General features: G+C 49.9%; 1 protein-coding gene across 1 annotated transcript in view; it reads left to right on the plus strand.

The window, feature by feature from the left end:
* Nucleotides 1-18039, plus strand: part of Arhgap23 (Rho GTPase activating protein 23) — a 53303-nt gene that overhangs the window by 33104 nt on the left and 2160 nt on the right. Inside the window, exons 17-23 of the mRNA XM_013037093.1 lie at nucleotides 643-716; nucleotides 983-1072; nucleotides 1597-1722; nucleotides 10368-10409; nucleotides 10958-11054; nucleotides 12877-12908; nucleotides 17868-18016. Coding sequence (XP_012892547.1) covers nucleotides 643-716; nucleotides 983-1072; nucleotides 1597-1722; nucleotides 10368-10409; nucleotides 10958-11054; nucleotides 12877-12908; nucleotides 17868-18016 — 610 coding nt within the window. The remainder of the gene's footprint in view (nucleotides 1-642; nucleotides 717-982; nucleotides 1073-1596; nucleotides 1723-10367; nucleotides 10410-10957; nucleotides 11055-12876; nucleotides 12909-17867; nucleotides 18017-18039) is intronic.

The following is an 18039-nucleotide window of genomic DNA, read 5'->3' on the forward strand; positions in this document are numbered from 1 at the left end:
ATGAGCTGGATAGAGTGGTGCATGCCTGTAATCTCAGCACTCAGGAGGCAGAGGCAGGAGGATTGTGAATCCTAGGCCAGTTTAGATTCTATAATGAGACTCTAACTCAAACAAGCAAACAAATATCCTGGCTGTCTGTGTGCATGTACACATCTGGGTAAATTTTGTATTTTGGTGTTGGAGACGGAACCAGGGCCTCATGTGTGCTACACACAGCTCTACCACTGAGCTCCACCCAGCCCCAGATAGAAGTCAGAACAGCCTCATTGTGGCTCATTGTGACGTTCGCTATGGACATCTTTGGGAACTTCGGGCATTGGGGGTTGCAGGCAGAGCATCCAAAAGCCTCTCCTCTGTGTCCTGACCTGTGGAGCCTTGGCTTCTTGTCTTGGAGAGTGGGACGGGACCCCTTCCAAGATCAGCAAGCGGCTCAGCCCTTACTTCCTCCCCAGTGGACAATCTGGGCTGCAGGTCAGGTGCACCTGTGCAGGTGTGCTGGCTTGGCCTATGGACATTCAGGGGCTCAAGGGCTCCAAACTAGACTGAAATGGGCACCAAGCAGCGCCCCTGGCAGGGATCCTCAGCCCACCCAGGCGTGTGGAGGGGTGCCTCGCTTGCTAAGGAGCCCTTCCTGTGTTCTAGACAAATACAACGACTTCATCGAGGCCAACCGCATTGAAGACTCGAGGGAGCGGATGAAGACGCTGCGGAAGCTGGTGAGCAAGAGGTGCAGTTAGACAGACGTAGGGGGGAGGGCAAAGAGCACGTCTGTGCCAGGAGGCCCTGGGTTCCAGTGCCAGTCCCCCAATGGCCTGGGAGGAGCCATTCTCCACTTGGGGCCTCAGTTTCTCCATCTATACCAAAGAAAGGGGGCAGTAGATTCCAGCCTGTCTGAGGTGTGGCAGGGGACGCCTGTGGAGACGTGTTGGAAGCTGCGAGCGTCTGTCATAGCCTCGTCCCTACCCTCCTCTCACCCACCCAGATCCGAGATCTCCCGGGACACTACTACGAGACACTCAAATTCCTCGTCGGCCATCTCAAGACCATCGCCGACCACTCAGAGAAGAACAAGGTGGGTGGGCTTGGCTGGAGTTATTGGGGGGGGGGAATAGACTCACTGGGGTCTCCTCAGCAATGCCTGCCCCCCCCCCACATGTCAGCCAGGGCTTTTGCTAAGTACGGAGGACTTTGAAAAGCAGGTGGCCTGTCCTGTGTCACTGAGACCTGTCCTCTGATCAAGCTCGAGGCCTAGGCGCCACCTTTTCCTGCTTGAGCCCCTGAAGTGTTTTGGTTCCATAGTGAGGAAATGATTTTCTTCTGGGTCTAATACCCTTGGGCCCTCCACCACGCCAGTGCCCCCACAGCTGGCTCAAACCCCTCAGTTCCATCCTGTGGAGGTGTGCGGGCAGGGATTGCTCCTGGCTGTCTGGCCTGTTCTCTGTTTGCCAAGCTACCCCCATTGTCCATGCAAGATGTCGATTCCCTAAGCTAGGGACAGCTCAGGATGAGGTCAGGGGCGTGGAAGGAGGGGGAATGAAGAAGCGCTGGAGGGGAGAGCTAGAGCATGACCCTGGCCTGCCCGCTCCCCCTGTCCAGATGGAGCCACGGAACCTGGCCCTGGTCTTTGGGCCAACATTGGTGAGGACATCTGAGGACAACATGACAGATATGGTGACCCACATGCCTGACCGCTACAAGATCGTGGAGACGCTGATCCAGCATGTACGTGCCCATTGTGTGTGTGTGTGTGAGAGGGGGGGGGGGGCAAGCCTGGGCTGGGTCTGCTTTGGGCGAGGCTGTCAGGTAAGGAGAAGCTGCTGGGGTGGCCATGCCTTCGAAGTGACAGGCTGGCTGCATTTCCAGGCAAAACAGGACTGGATCGGAGAAGTCCATCAGTTCTGAGGCCTAGGTAGGAGAGCCAGGAGGACCCTGAGCTTCAAGAGAAGGGAGGCAGGAAGGCTCCTGGGTTTGAGGGTGGAAGACAGGGCCACCAAGATAGGCAAGCAGCACGGAGCATGGCCCCAGGGCAAGCTCCTCCGTTCTCATTCCTATGTCTTGGGCTGGTTCAACTCCGGTTCCCTGAAGACACCCACAGTCCTCTCTCCCCACCTCCTGAGTTCTATTAGTTTTTTTTAATTGTTCTTCATTTTTTATTTTTTGTTTGTTTGGTTTTTTTGTTGGTTGTGGGGCTTGAACTTAGCACCTAGGCACTGTCCCTGAGCCTCTTTGTGCTCAAGGCAAGAAGGGCTCCGCCACTTGAGCCACAGCGCCACCTCCTGGTTTTGAGTGGTTAATCGGAGATAGGAGTTTCACGGGGACTTTCCTGCACAGGCTGGCTTTGAACTGCGAACCTAAGATCTCAGCCTCCTAAGTAGCTAGGATTACAGGTGTGAGCCACTGGCGCCCAGCTCCTGAGTACTGTTGTCCACTCATCATAGTCCTGGGCTTCCCTCCCAGACTCCACTCCGCAGCCTACCAACTGGCCAGCAGAGGGCGCAGGGGGCCTTTGTGTTTCAGCTACACAGGCAGCTCTGCCCTCTTCTGGAGGTTCAGGATGTTTTTTATGAATCATCACATTTCCATATCTAAATCTGAGACCCAGGTGCCCACTCAGGGCTAAGAAATAATGGTATTGGCACTTGGCCAGAGGAGGTGGACCAGCTTTAGACCACAATCCTTCTGCCTCTGCCACCTGAATAGCTGAGATTACAGATGAATGCTACCATGCCTGGCCTTAGTAGTCCCTCATTACCCACCTTTAGAATGACCCGTGAAGACAGAGATTATAAATTCCTTGAAATATTGGAGCAATACGTTGAAACTACAAAATGCCAAGGTCTACAATGCTTTGGGGGTGAGAGTTTGAGTGATTATTTAAATCAATTTAGTTGTTTGTAGTCTATTTGTTTTTAACTTTTCCTTTTGTCAATTTTGGCAACGTTCTACATTTTATCTGAATTATCTATCCTTTGAAATCTTTATTACATTTCAAATATCTTTTCTAGCTATACTTATTTTTTCTTTCCCTTCTGTATTGTTTTCTCTCTCTGTCTCTCTGTGTCTCTGTCTCTCTCTTTCTCTCTGTCTCTCTCGCTCTCTTTCTCTGCTAATCCTGGGGCTTGAACTCAGGACCTGGGCACTGACCCTGAGCTTCTTTTGCTTGAGGCTAGCACTCTACCACTTGAGCCACAGCACCACTTCCAGCTTTTGCTGTTTATGTGGTATTGAGGAATAGAACCGAGGGTTTCATGCATGCTAGGCAAGCAAACTCCCCTAAACCACATTCCCAGCCCTTCTCTTTATCTTGATCAGATATGTCAGAGATTTTTTTTTCTGATTTTTTTCAAAGTACAAAAAGTTTTAACTCTGTGTGTGTGTGTGTGTGTGTGTGTGTGTGTCCAGTCCTGGGACTTGAACTTGGCCTGCTTGGGCACTGTCTTTGAGCTTTCTTAAGGTTAGGCATCTACCACTTGAACCACGGCACTGCTTCTGGCTTTTTGGATAGTTCAGTGGAGATAAAAGTCTCACAAACTTTCCTGCCGGGGCTAGACATTGATCCTCAGATCTTAGCCTCCTGAGCAGCTAGGATTTCAGGCATGAACCACTGGGTGCCCAGCTCAGTTTTAATTTTATTTTTTTTGGGGGGTCCGGTCCTGGGGCCTGAACTCTGGGCCTGGGCGCTGTCCCTCAGCTCTTCAGCTCAAGGCTAGCGCTCTACCACTTGAGCCACAGTGCCTCTTCCGGCTTTTTTTCTTTTTGCTTATGTGGTGCTGAGGAATCGAACCCAGGGCCTCATGCATGGAAGACAAGTGCTCTACCACTAAGCCACCTTCCCAGCCCTCAGTTTTAATTTTTGATCATTTTAGATACTTTGTTTTTGACTTTCTACTGTATTGATATACTGGTTATTTTCCCTTCTTTTAAGGATATTTCGTCCCTTTTGTTTGAGTCTGTTACCCCTTTATAAGTAAATTGCTTAGCTCATTTGTTATCAGGTCTTCTAATTGCTGTTTAAATTCACTTTTACTTCTAAAACTTATTTGTCTAGAGGACTTTTAAATTCATAGCAAAATCAAGAGAAAGGTACAGAGATTCCTCTGCCTAGGGCCCCTGTGTGCCCCCTGTAGTGTCAACCTCTTACCTTCTTTGTGATTGGGGAGCTCACATGGACCATATCATAATAGCCCAGGGCTGGGGTGTGCCTAGCAAGAGCAAGGCCCTATCCCTGGAAAACATAAAATCTTTTGGGTGTGGTTGAACAGGCCTGTAATCCCAGTGACTCTGGAGATAGGAGGATTGCAGTCTAGCTAGCCCTGGGCTGAAACACTATCTGAAAAATAAAGTAGAGCTAGACGCACTGGTGGCTCACACCTATAATCCTAGCTACTCAAGAGGCTGAGATCTGAGGATCTCGATTCAAAGCCAGGCGGGGCAGGAAAATCAGAAGTAGCGCTGTGGCTCAAGTGGTAGAGTGCTAGTCTTGAGCTGAAGAGCTCAGTGATAGCACCCAGGTCCTGAGTTCAAACCCCACTATTGACAAAAAGAAAAGAAAACTTAAAAAAATAAAGTAGAAAGGACTGGAGGTATGGCTTAAGTTGTTAAGTGCCTACTTAGCAAATGTAAGGCCCTCACTTTAAAACCCCAGTGCTGAAAAAATAAAACAAAATAAAAACCTGACAGCTGGACATCATAATCACCCAAGTTCATAGCTGGCATAAAGGTTCACTCTTGTATCTCCCATGAATCTGAACAGATGTATGATGTGTCAGACAAAGAATTTTCACGGAAGTGGCGCTGTAGCTCAAGTGGTAGAGCGCTCGCCTTGAGCTGAAGAGCTGAGGGACAGCGCCCAGGCCCAGAGTTCAAGCCCCACGACCGACAAAAAAAAAAAAAAAAAACTTTAGGGACTGGGAAGGTGGCTCAGTGGTAGAGCGTTTGCCTTGCATGCCCGAGGCCCTGGGTTCGATTCCTCAGCACCACATAAGCAAAAAGAAAAAAGCCGGAAGTGGCGCTGTGGCTCAAGTGGTAGAGTGCTAGCCTTGAGCTGAAGAGCTGAGGGACAGCGCTCAGGCCCAGAGTTCAGGCCCCACGACCGGACCTAAAAAAAAAAAAGAATTTTCACTGTCCTAAAACCTCCTCTTTGCTCTGCCTGGTCATCTTCCCTACCATAACGCTATAACCACAGGTCCCTTTACTGTCTCCAGAGTTTAGAATTTTCCAGAATGTCTTGTAGTTGTATTCATTTAGTAATATACAGTAAAGTGATTTCCATGTCTTTTCCTGGCTCATTTTTTTTCATTGTATATTTTTTATTGTTATTATAAAGATGATATACAGTGGGGTTACAGTTACCTAAGTAAGGTAATGAGTACATTTCTTTTTGGACAATGTCACCCTGAGCCCTTTATTGATTGATTGATTGATTTAGGGTCGGTTGTGGGGCTTGAACTCCGGGCTTGGGCACTGTCTCTCAGCTCTTCAGCTCAAGGCTAGTGTTCTTCCACTTGAGTCATAGCTCCACTTCTGGCTTTTGTGGTAGTTCATTGGAGATAAGAGTCTCATGGACTTTTCTACCCGGGCTGGCTTTGAACTGTGATCCTCAGATCTCAGCCTCCTGAGTAGCTAGGATTACAGGCGTGAGCCACCAGCACCCAGCTCCAGCCCATTTATTTTTGAAACTGAATAATTTCTCATTGTCTGGATGTATCATGGCTTACTTATTCATTCACCTACTGAAGGACATGTGTTTGTCAGCTTTTTGTTAGTGTATATCTGAGAATTAACTTAGCAAGAAAAAAGGTTTATTGTGTTTCATGGTCAAAAAGGTTCCAGTTCATGACTGACTCCATTGCTTTTGACTTGTGGTGAAGCTGCAAGGAAGCAAAGAGGAAGAGAGTAAACTGGGTCCCACAATCGCCTTCAAGCGCATGCCCCCGGTGGCCTAAGGAGCTCCCATGCGGCCCTATCTCCTAACGATTCTGCTACCTCCCAACATACCATGTGGGGGCTGAGCCATTAATGCCTGAGCCTTAGGGAATGCTTGTCCAAACCATAGCAGACACCTTGGCTGCTTCCAGGTTTGGACAGTTATAAATAAAACTGCTGTAAATATCCACGCGCAAGTTTGTGCATGGATTGAAGTTTTCGTCTTCCTTGGGTTAATATGAGAAGAGCTATTTAGTTCCATAAGAAACCACCAAACAGGTATCCCCAAGAGACTTCTCCATTTTACATTCCACTAGTGATGAATAAGTCTTCCTGGTGCTCCACATTCTAGTCAGCATTTGGGACTGTCAGTGTTCTGGACTTTGGCTCAAGTCTAATAGCTGTGTAATGGTTCCTGTCTTAATTTGCATGTGTTAGGTGACATATGTTGTGGAGCATCTTTTTATATGGTCATTTACCATCTGTTTCTTGGGTGAGGTGTCCTGGTCATTGGCCTATTTAATCAGATAGCTTTGTTTTCTTATTTTTGAGTTTTACGAGTTCTTTGTATATATTGCACAATAGTTCTTTATCAGACATATCTTGGCCAATATTTTTCTTAGTCTTTGGCTTTTCTTTTCATCCTTCAGCCTCTTAATTCATTTATCTTTCACAGAATGCAATTTTTTTTTGGGGGGGGTGTTGGTCATAGAGCTTGAACTCTGGACATGGACGCTGTCCCTCAGTTCTTCAGCTCAAGGCGAGGGCTCTATCTCTTGAGCCACAGCACCACTTCTCGTTTTCTGAGTGGTTTATTGGAGATAAGAGTCTCATGGAATTTCCTGCCTGGCCTGGCTTTGAACCGGGATCTTCAGATCTCAGCCGCCTGAGTAGCTAGGATTACAGGCGTGAGCCACCAACACCCGGCTAATTTTTTTTTTAATCCATACTAGAGCTTGAACCCAGGGCCTTATGTGTTGTCTAACTTGCTTGCTCTCCTGGCACTCAACCACTTGAGCCAAACCTTTAGACTTTTTTTTTTAATACCCAGGGATGGGCACTGTCAAGGTCAAGGGTGATGCTCTACCACTTGAGCCATGCCTTCAGCCATGCTTTATGCTGGTTATTTTTTGAAGATGGAGTCTCTAAAATGTTTCTGTCCAGGCTTACTATGAACCACAATCCTCCAGTTCTTGGCCTTTTTTTTTTTTTTTTGCCGGTTGTGGGGCTTGAACTCTGGGCCTGGGCACTGTCCCTCAGCTCTTCAGCTCAAGGCTAGTGCTCTACCACTTGAGTGCTTAATTGTAGATAAAAGTCTCATGGAATGCTGGCACTGGTGGCTCACACCTGTAATCCTACCTACTCAAGGGGCTAAGATCTGAGGATCTTGGTTTGAAGCCAGCCTGGGCAGTCAGTGAGACTTCAGTCAAATTAACCACTCAAAAGCCAGAATTGTGGTGCTGGGGCTCAGGTGGTAGAGTGCTAGCCTTGACCACAAAGAGGCTCAGGGTCAGTGCCTAGGCCTTGAGTTCAACCAACCAAAAAAAAATTGCTATTATTTCTCTCCTTTTTCAATTATGAGCAGAGAGCATTGTCTGTATCCCAGAGTCTGGTTGCTGTTTGATTGCTTTGTGTGCTTTCTCTAATGGCTGGGGGCAGGGTTCTAAGCATGGCCAGACTGGTCCATTCTGTTGTTCAGCACATCTGCATTTTTACTTTTAATTTTTTTGGCTCATTACAATATTTAATTTTTCTGGTCTCACTGTAGTTCTATGAATTGTTGCTTAATATGTATTAAGAGGTTCAATACATATATACTATGATTTATTGTACTTCTTAATCTATTGTTCCTGTACCAGTATGGAAGATTCCTTTTTGACTCATGATTTTCCATAGTTTCTACGCTGCTTTGTTTAAATGCTTCTTCTAGACACCCGCCTCCCCCAACCACACACACTTTTTCTTTTTTTTAAATTTTTATTTATTTTTTATTGTGAAAATACTGTACAGAGGGGTTACAATTACATAGGCAAGATAATGAGTACATTTCTTATCAAGCATTGTAGCCTCCTCCACTTTTTCGTTTTTTTTTAAGAGAGGCAGGATCAGTCAGGTGCTGGTGGCTCAGGCCTGTAATTCTAGCTACTCAGGAGGCTAAGATCTGAGGATCGAGGCTCAAAGCCAGCCTAGGCAGGAAAGTCTATGAGACCCTTATCTCTAACCACCATAACACCAGAAGTGGATCTGTGTCTCAGAGTTGGTAGAGTGTTAGCCTTGAGCAAAAGAGCTCAGGGACAGCACCCAAGCCTGAGTTCAAGCCCCACCACCCACTAAGAGCTCAGGGACAGTGATTAGGCCCTGAGTTCAAACCTCATGACTGAGCAAAAAATAAGAGGCAGGATCAAGCTAGGCACCTGAGGCTCCTAGCTACTCAGGAGGCTGAGATCTGAGGATCATGGTTTGAAGCCAGCTTGGGCAGGAAAGCTCATGGACTCTTATCTCCAATTAACTACCAAAAAGCCAGAAATGGAGCTATGGCTTAAGTGGTAGAGCATTAGCTTAAGCAAAAATGCTCAAGTACTGGGAGCTGGTGGCTCACGCCTGTAACCTAGCTACTCCAGAGGCTGAGATCTAAGGATTGTGGGTCCAAGCCAGCCGGGGCAGGAAAGTCCATGAGACTCTTATCTCCAGTTAACCACCAGAAAACCAGAAGTGGCACTGTGGCTTAAGTGGTAGGGCACTAGCCTTGAGCTGAAGAGTGCAGGGACAGTGCCCAGGCTTGAGTTCAAGCCCCACAACTGACAAAAAAAAAGGTCAAAGACAGCACTCAAACTCTGAATGCAAGCCCCTGGACTGGCACAAAAAAGGGAGAGGGAGAGAAAGGATTTATTTTGGCTCACAGTTTCAGAGGACCCAATCCATGACTGCTTGTCCTTGGGCTCCAGCAGAACATCATGGTAGGGGGAGCCTGTGGTGGAGGAACTTCTTAACCTCTAGGTAGACAGGGAGTAGAGAGTGAACCAGGAAGAGGAGAGACTGTAAGATTCACTGAAAGACAAGACACATTCTCCTAGTGACCTACTTTCTCCAGCTAGGTATTGCCTCTTAAAATGTCTCATTCTTCCCAAAATAACACGTTAGGAGTTTAAGCTCCAACAGATAAGCCTGTGGAAGATAATTCATAACCAAACCATAACATTCTACCCCTAGCCTCCAAAAGCTCAAGTCCATTTCATAATGCAAATGCATCTTAGACCATCTCCAAGAGTTCTCAAAGTCTTATCAATCCAACATTATACAAAAGTCTTAAGTCCAGCTGGGTACTGGTGGCTCATGCATGTAATCCAAGCTACTCAGGAGCTGAGATCTGAGGATCTCGGCTCTAAGCCAGCCCAGGCAGGAAAGTCCTTGAGACTCTTATCTCCAATTAGCCACCAGAAAACTGGAAGTGGTGCTATGGCGCAAAGTAGTAGAGCACTAGCATTGAGGGGGAAAAAAAAAAAAAGCTCAGGGACAATGCCCAGACCCTGAGTTCAAGTCATGTCTAACAAAGAAAGAAAAGTAAGTCCAGAGTTTCTATTTCTTTCTTATCTTCCCATGTCTGGTGTGGCTAAAAGTTCTAAGAACATGTGATCATTGATTACTTGTAAGCAATCTGTTTTAATTTGGACGGGTTTGGTGTTGGTTTGTGGCAGGGTCTTGCAGGCTTGCAGGTAGTCCATAGTGCTGTAAAGCTCACTGTGTGGCCCAGGTTAGCCTCCAACTGTAGCTCCTCCTCCCTTAGCCTCCCAGAAAATAGTATTCAGGTATGCACCACCCCACCTGGCCCTGATTTTCTTTTTCCTCAGCAAATATTGAGAAAGACTTCTTCAAGATTCTTAATCTCTTAAGTTAAATATATCTAAGTGTTTCGTTTTTATTTGTCTTGTTTGGTTGGAATTTGTGAAAAAGCTCTTGCTCGTCCACCACTGAAAGAACATCCTAACACCTTTTTCTGGGTAAAGAATATGATACTTTGATCCTTAATGTGTCAGTGTGTGTGTGAGAGAGAGAGAGAGAGAGAGAGAGAAGAGAGAGATTGAGAGAACACAACGACCATGTAATGTCTTGCCTTTTCTGCAAGTACACATGGCTAGCACTAGAGGGCACTGCTGCCCCCAGCCTTCAGGCTGTCATCTGCGTGAGGTGCCCCCGCGGGACCTCCCCAAGCCTGACACGGGTTGATAATTGGCCTCCTTGCACTGGGGGGGGGGGTGTCTGTTTTCCTCCCACACTGGGACCCACTTGCCCCTGTGTTTCTCTAGTCCATAGAGCTGGGCTCCCCTCACCTCTGCGCCCTCCTTCCTGGGCTCCGAGGCGGTGCCTGTGGGTCCTCAGCCATGAGGTTGAGCCCTGAGCCCTCTCCATGCTGATTTCACCCCTTCCTTTTGTCTCCTCTGCAGTCAGACTGGTTCTTCAGCGATGATGAGGACAAGGGAGAACGAGTAAGTGATGGGGGGGTGCGCACGCATGCGTGCACACGTGTGTGTGTGTGTGTGTGTATGTGTGTGTGTGTCCGTCCTGAGTTGGGCCCCCATCCTGGGGACAGAGTGGGCAGCAAGACGGAAGCCTGGCAAGGTCCCAGCCCTGGCCATCTCATCTGATGGAGGAGACACAGCCTTGTCTTCACAAACCCCCAGTCTGACGGGGGAGTTTGGGGCCTGGTTCCCAGGAGACCCAGTCCACTAGCCCAGGCCGCACTGCCCTCCACCCTTATGGGAGGGAAGGCTGTGGGGAGCGCTAGTCTGATGGGGGAGACATGTCTGTTCCTCCTCAGCTGAGGGAGCCTTTGGGATCCTGTCCCGAATGGAAGGCACAGAACAGACCTGTGGAGGACATGTAGGCCCTGCCCTTGGCCCCTGCCTGCCACACGAGCCCTAGTGAGCCCCAATCTAATGAGGAGACATGGGCCCTATTGTCAGGACACCCTGTTCTGAGATGTCCAAGGGGGAGCCTCTGGGAGCCTCTGGCTGACCCCTCCTCCTGTTTGCAGACCCCTGTGGATGACAAGGAGCCACAGTCAGTGCCCAACATCGAGTACCTGCTGCCCAACATTGGCAGGACAGGGCCCCCTGGCGACCCAGGCTCAGGTGAGTGCAGGAACCTGGGGGCGGGGGGCAGAGGGGGGTGGGCTCTGCCTTCCTGAGGGTCCCAGGTGCCTGTCCAGAAGTCTAGCTTCCCTGTCACAATCTCAGCCTGGCTGTGGCCTCTCCCCGCTTGGGGCTGTCGGGGCCCCTCCCTGTCTGGGGAAATCCAGCCTCGGGTCTGCTGAGCCCCGCCCCCAGGTGGGCAGGGCTCCGCGCAGCCTCCTCCCATCTGGTCTCTTTCCTTGGTCTCATTTCTCCCGGGCTGGCAGTGTCCTTCTATGGGAGTTCCTCTTTTTAATTCTTCTTCCTTTTCTCCTTGCACCCCGCCCTCCCTCCTCTTCTCCCCTGCTCTCCCTCCCCATCCCCTCCTCCCCACCCTCCTCTTCTTCTCCCGCCTCCCTCCTCCAGCGGACCTGTTGGAGATTTAAAGGGTACTGTGCAGTGTTGCGGCCTCGGTCACTAACAGTAGCCGGTGATTATAAGAAGGCTGGGCAGGCCTGAGAGCCAGGCAGGAAGGTTCCGGGCAGAGAACCCCGCCCCGACACAGACACACCAGCAGACGCTCTCTCCCACCTCTCCTCTCCCATCCCCAGCCCTCTCAGGGGGAAGGAAGCTCCTGCTGGAGCTGAAGCCTGGCCAACCCGTGGCTGCCCTTCCCAGCCCCCGAGTGAGCCTTCTCTCTGTGGGAAGCTGGTCACTTCTGACTTGCTAGGGCTCGGGAAGGTTGGCCCCGGGCCAGCCTCTGCAGGGAGCGCGTTGAAGCTGCCCCCAGCAGCCTTTCAGCTCCGGCCCCTGGTCACTGGGCTCTTAGGCTCCTGTTTCAGAGGCCTCTGACCCTCTGTCCTCAGAGGCAAAAGAATGGCCTCGCCCTTCTTGGCTCCAGCCACTGCCTCCTCCTCCCCCCACACAGTGGCCCCTCAGTTCTGTCCCAGGCAGAGCTCAGCCCTCCTTGTAAGACAGCGTTTGGGGGTGGGGGGGTCAGGAAGGAGCCCTCTGTCTCTTCTAATCACCTGCTGCGGCCGTCCAGTGTGTGTGGTCAGCCCATCTTGCTGTTCTCACCGTGTGCTGGGGGAGGGGCTGGGGGGACCTCTAACCTGCCTGCCCCAGTGAGAGTGTATTAACCCCACCTGCCCACGACCCCAGGAGGCCGTGAAATCAGCCCGCCCCTCTCCAGCCTTGGCGGGGACCTGTTTCTGGTTCCTTCTCCACTTAATGAATGCTATGACATACGTGGGACCCTGGGCTCACAGACAGGAGGCTTTGTCCTCTTTTGTGATTGGCTGTAACAGGGGTTAACCTCCCTCCAATCAGCAGCCCACTGTAACCCCTAGGTCCCCCCCACCCACTTCATTACTGCTTCTGTCTGACCCCATTCATGTGGTCTCATGGCCTGGTTGGTTGGGGGGATAAGCCCCACCTCTCCATGCACTGTGTGGTCTCCATTTCTCCAGAGCATCTGTGATTTGCTGTGTTGCACTGTTGTGGTTTTGGTGGACTGCATCTGATATTTGGCATTTTCTCTCCAGTGCTTTAGAGGCGCTGGGACAGAAGGGGTAGGGGAAGGAACCAGGCCCAAAGAAAAGCTCTCCTTTTTCTTAACCCTGGACAGATGGCGGCCCAGAGGCCCCCGGCATGATGTCACTTCCTGCCTGAAAAGGAAGCAGTGACTGACATCATTTTTGGCTTGTAGAAAATGCCATCACACTCCTAGGGCCTAGGGAGAATGCCCTGGTTTCTAAAGCCTTTGAGGCAAGCGAGTTCTGTTCCTAAGACTCAGTCCTCTCTTGCCCTGATCCAACTTCATTTTCTTTCTTTTTATCAACAGATTCCACCACCTGTAGTTCAGCCAAGTCCAAGGTAAGCAACTAAGCAGTTCTAAAGGCCTTCTCCCTATCCACACCAGCCCACCTTGGTTTTCAGTCAAGAGAATTGGGAGGGTGATTGTTAGACCATGAGGAAAGTTAGGGTCCCTAGGAAATCCTTAGTATCCAAAATGAGCTGAGAAGTAGCTCACCTTAGGCAGTGTTTGGTAAGATATCTGGTCTAGTAAAAGGGGGAGTTCAGTGGCCAAGAGACAGTGTGGCTCAGGGGGTTAGAAGCACAGGCTCTGGAGTCAGACAGTCTGAGTTTGAGTCCTGACTCTGCCACTCAGTAGTCTGGGGACACTGAACATGTTATTTAACCTCTTTCTGATACTCAGCTTCTTCATCTGTAAAATGGGGATAAATCAGGATGTCTCATATGATAAGTATTCTTTGGGGAGCCTAAAGCAAGCAAAAGGAAGGGCCAATAAAGATGAGATCAGAAATCAGTGAAGTTAGAAGCAGTTAAAAAGTCAATGAAACAAAAAGCTGGTTCTTTGAAAAAATAAATAAAATTAGTCTGCCTCTAGCCAGACTGACTATAAAAAGAGATGGTATAAATTGCCAGAAGTAGGGAGATGACATGGGACATCACAGCAGACCACACAGACACTAAAAGTATAACCAGAGAATACTATTAGCAACTTTATGCCTATAAACGCAGTACTTTAGAAGAATTGGATCAATACTTTGAAAGACTCAAATCATCAAAACTCACCTTAAGAAAGGATAACCTGGGCTGGGAATGTGGCTTAGTGGTAGAGTGCTTGCCTGTCATGCATGAGGCCCTGGGTTCGATTCCTCAGCACCACATAAACAGAAAAAGCTGGAAGTGGCTCAAGTGGTAGAATGCTAGCCTTGAGCAAAAGCGCAGGGACAGTGCCTAGGCCCAGAGTTCAGGCCCCAGGTCTGAGGGGGGGGTGGGACCGGGGGGGGAGGTTTGGGGGGAATGACCTGAATCATTCTATATATAGAAATTAATTGAGTTTGTAATTTAAAACCTTCTAACAAAGAAAACTCAAGGCCTAGATGATTTCACTGGTGAATTCTACAAAATATTTTAGGAACACACACAACACTGTTTTGCTGGTCCTGGGGCTTGAACTCAGGGCCTGGGCACTGTCCCTGAGCTTTTGTTCAAGGCTAGCACTCTACCACTTGAAGCACAGCTCCCCTTGTGGCTCTTTTTGGTAGTTTATTGGAGATGAGTCTCATGAACTTTCCTGCCCAAGCTGGCTTCAAACCATGATCCTCAGATCTATCCTGAGTAGCTAGGATTATACATAGGCACCTGGCCACACACATTTTTGAGACAGGGTTTCGGGGTTGCCTGGAACTTTCTATGTAGCACTATGTTTGAGGCCAGCCTCACACTTACATTTCTTGCCCTAAGCCTCCTCGGTGCTAAGATTGTATGTTACCAAATATCCAGATTTTTATTTTCAATAATTGATTTATTTAATTTTAAAATATTGTAATTATGAAATAGTATTGTTTTAAAATAGTTGTGCAGGGGCTGGGAAGGTGGCTCAGTGGTAGAGTGTTTGCCTTGTATGCATGAGGCTCTGGGTTTGATTCCTCAGTACCACATAAGCAGAAAAAAAAAAAAATCCAGAAGCTCTAGTGGTAGAGCGCTAGCCTTGAGCTGAAGAGCTGAGGGACAGCGCCCAGGCCAGGCCCCATGACCAGAAAAAAAAAAGAGCAGCACTATCCCCAGGCTGCCAGCCGCAGGGAGCCCCACTCACACCCAGAGAGCCCGTTCCACACACATGCGTATCTGCTTTACGGAGGTAAAATAGTTGTGCACAACCTAATAACATTTTGGTCCATAATGGAGCATATACGTCTGAGACCCCATAGAGCCTGGGTATGTACTAAGCTGTACTGTCAGGTTTATGAGTACACCCTATAGTCACACAACCACAAAGTCACCTGACCACGTACTTCCTGGAATGCACCCACATTGCTAAGTGATACACGGCATGGATGCATTAAGACAATACTAGTTCTGTACAATCTCTCCTAGGAAATAGAAAAGCATTTTTCAACTCATTCTGTAAAATCAGCGCTACCCTGACACCCTAGTCTGACAATGTCTCCGGAGGGTAGGTTTATTTATTTAGTCAGACCACGGATACTTACCGAACATCTGTAACATGTCAGCACTGTGCTGGGTTCTGAAAGCATAACAAGCAAAGCGGATAGGTTCCTGGCCTCCCAAGGCTAGTCTTCTCAAGTGGAAGACAGACATTAAACTAATGAGCAGAGAAGGACCATATCCATGGGCGGAGGCAGAAGCGCTTGTTCCTCAGCAAGGGAGGGAAAAGAGCATGTGCAGAAGCCTGGCTGCTCAAGAACAGTCAAGTCATGTGGATGGAGAAGAGCTGGGACCCAAACCCTGCAGCAGAAGACGCTTCCCCAGAGCAGTAACGAGAGAGACAGGAGGCAGGTGGCACTGGTAGCTCTTTCCTCTGTGAAGGAAGTGAGAGCCTCAGCTCAGTGAAGGAGAGCAGGCAGGCTAGGCAGTAAAGGAAGTCTGAAATGGGCCTCAGGGAAGCAGATGAATCCCTAAAGGAGCCATGAAGTGTTAAGGATTTGGGGGTAAAGGGAGGCCTCAGAAATGACTGTGGCCGCAGTCCACAGTGACTGGGAGCCGGCTCTTTGCCCAGCAGTCCTATCCTACCCTGATGGCCTGGCTCCTCCTTTGTCCACTGTGACCCTTACCCACAGTGGACACGGCACTGACTTCCACGCAGTTCACAGGCTGCTGTTTCCCTGACCAGCAGATTCTGGGCCTGCCTGGCTCCTGCATTAAGCCTGAGGGCTCTTCGGGAGGCTTCTGCTCAGCCTCAGAGCCTTGAACGTGCACAGAGCATGTGTCTCAGAAAGTGCAGCTTTGCTGTAAGCCCACTCAGACTTCACTGTGACCCTAGCTTAGAATTACTGGAGTGAAACAGGAAGAGAGACCGCCTCATGCTGGCCAAGCATGGGCCAGGCGCCCGCGGCTGTGCGGAGAACTCACCAATACCCATTCCATGCTGTCCCTACAGAAAACCCTTGAGGGGTTTTTTGTTTGTTTTTTATCTTTGTTTTTACTATCTCTAGTTTACAAATGAGAAAACCAAGGCTCAGATAGTTTAGGTAATTAGAATTCTGGGCATAGGCAGAGGCAGGTCAGATGGCTTCTTTCCACTGTGAATGCTCTGGGGTCAGGTCTGACCCTCTGCTTTCAAGCTCTGGGTATTTCCTTCCTTCCTTCCTTTCTTTCCTTCTTTCTTTTCCTTCTTTCTCTTTTCTTTTCTTTTCCCAGTCCTGAGGTTCGAACTCAAGAGCCTGGGCCCTCTCCCTGAGCTGCTTTTGCTCAAGGCTAGCAATCTACCACTTGAGCCACAGCGCCACTTCCCACCTTTTCTGTTTTATGTGATATTGAGGAATAGAACCCAGGGCTTCATGCATACTAGGCAAGCCCTCTACCACTGAGCCACATTCCCAGCCCAGCTCTGGGTGTTTCTTGCTTTTCTGATGCAGTGATTGATTGGATTTGTCCTTAACATAAGCCTAAACTAGCAGGCAAGCCCCTGAGATAGAGATAATGAGGCAAGGACCAGGCTGCCAGTGTAATAAAGAGGAACATCTGCCAGGAGGACGGAGACTAGACTCACAGATAGTGGGTGGTCTGGGTAGTCTGATCCACTGGGGATGCCAGGTGTCAGAACCTAGCAAGAAGAGCTCACCATAAAGATAGGGCCGCCTTAGGCACCAGGCCCTGGCCCTCCTACTTGGCTTCCAAGGGTGATGACCAGGTGCTGGGAGCTCACACCGCTGCTGGCCTGTCAAGTCAGTGAACAGTTGTCAGAGTTCTCTGTTTCCTGGAGCTTCTAGAGTCATCATCACCACTAGCTGCATGGAGGCCCATGCAGCAGACGGGAAGCGGTGGGGGCACACTTTTCTTTCACATAGCTGAGTCTCCAGGGAGGATTCTATTTGAACAAAGCCTATCACAGCCCAAGTTACAATCACACTGCAATGCCGCCTTTCTGCCAGGATGGTCTGACTGTTCCTGAGAGGAGCATGGGCCAGTGACCAGCTCCACTGTACCCAGAGGGTGGGTGTTAAGCAGTAACCAACTCCAGGTCCCCCTCCAAGCTGAGCTCCCAGCTAGATGTCCCTAGTCACTCTAGAAGTAACCTCATGACCCTAACCTAGAGGCAAAATACCTGGCGACATGAGAATACTTGCTTGCATTAGTCACATAAACTGGGAAGAAAAAATCCCTGTGTCACTTTGGGTCTCAGGATTCTCAAAAGGCAGAGGAAAATACTGCACTTTTGCTCTGGAAAGGCCTGTGTTCAAAGACCCTGTTAACAAATGCACTAGGTCTGCAGGCCCCTGAGCTCACTCAGGCCACAGGGTTTAGCTGTGAGCACAGCCACCATCGGAGGGAAGAGGACTCCATGCTGGCGCCTGGATTGGTCTGGGGTGGAGGTTGGTGCTGTGGGAAAAGGAGGGAGTAACTGGAGGCCGTGGAGAGGCTGTACCTACCTTGCAGATGAAAAGGCAGGATTCCCGGCTTAGGGAGTAAAAGGGGACGGGGTAGGAGTTGTGGTCAGAGAAGGGGTCTTGGGCACCCTGGGGGACTAGTGTGCCGGAAGCACTGGTCACTACGACCTGGTGAGAGTCTGCAGAATGGGCTGGAGCCCTGTGTGAAAGGATTGCCAGGGCTGGATTCGGGGCCCAGAGGGGGCTGGGGGAGAGTAGACTCGGGGCCACAGGGACTGCCAGGCCTCCTAGGGGCAGCGATCACCGGGGTGGTGCTCCAGCCGGCCCTAGGTGGAGGAGGAGCCCGGAGTGCGGGCTCTCAGGGGTGCAGGCTGGTTTTGAGCCCCTGAGGCCTAAGCACTCCGAGTCTGCGCCGCCCCTCACCCTCGCCCTCCTTACCCTTCCTCCCGCGCAGGGCTCGTGGGCCCCCAAGAAGGAGCCGTACACCCGGGAGATGCTGGCGATCTCCTTCATCTCGGCCGTCAACCGCAAGCGGAAGAAGCGGCGGGAGGCGCGGGGCCTGGGCAGCAGCACGGACGACGACTCGGAGCAGGAGGCGCACAAGCCCGGGGCGGCGGCGGCGGGGA

Source organism: Dipodomys ordii, unplaced genomic scaffold, assembly GCF_000151885.1.
Source record: "Dipodomys ordii isolate 6190 unplaced genomic scaffold, Dord_2.0 Scaffold7, whole genome shotgun sequence".
In the NCBI taxonomy this organism is placed as follows: Eukaryota; Metazoa; Chordata; class Mammalia; order Rodentia; family Heteromyidae; genus Dipodomys; species Dipodomys ordii.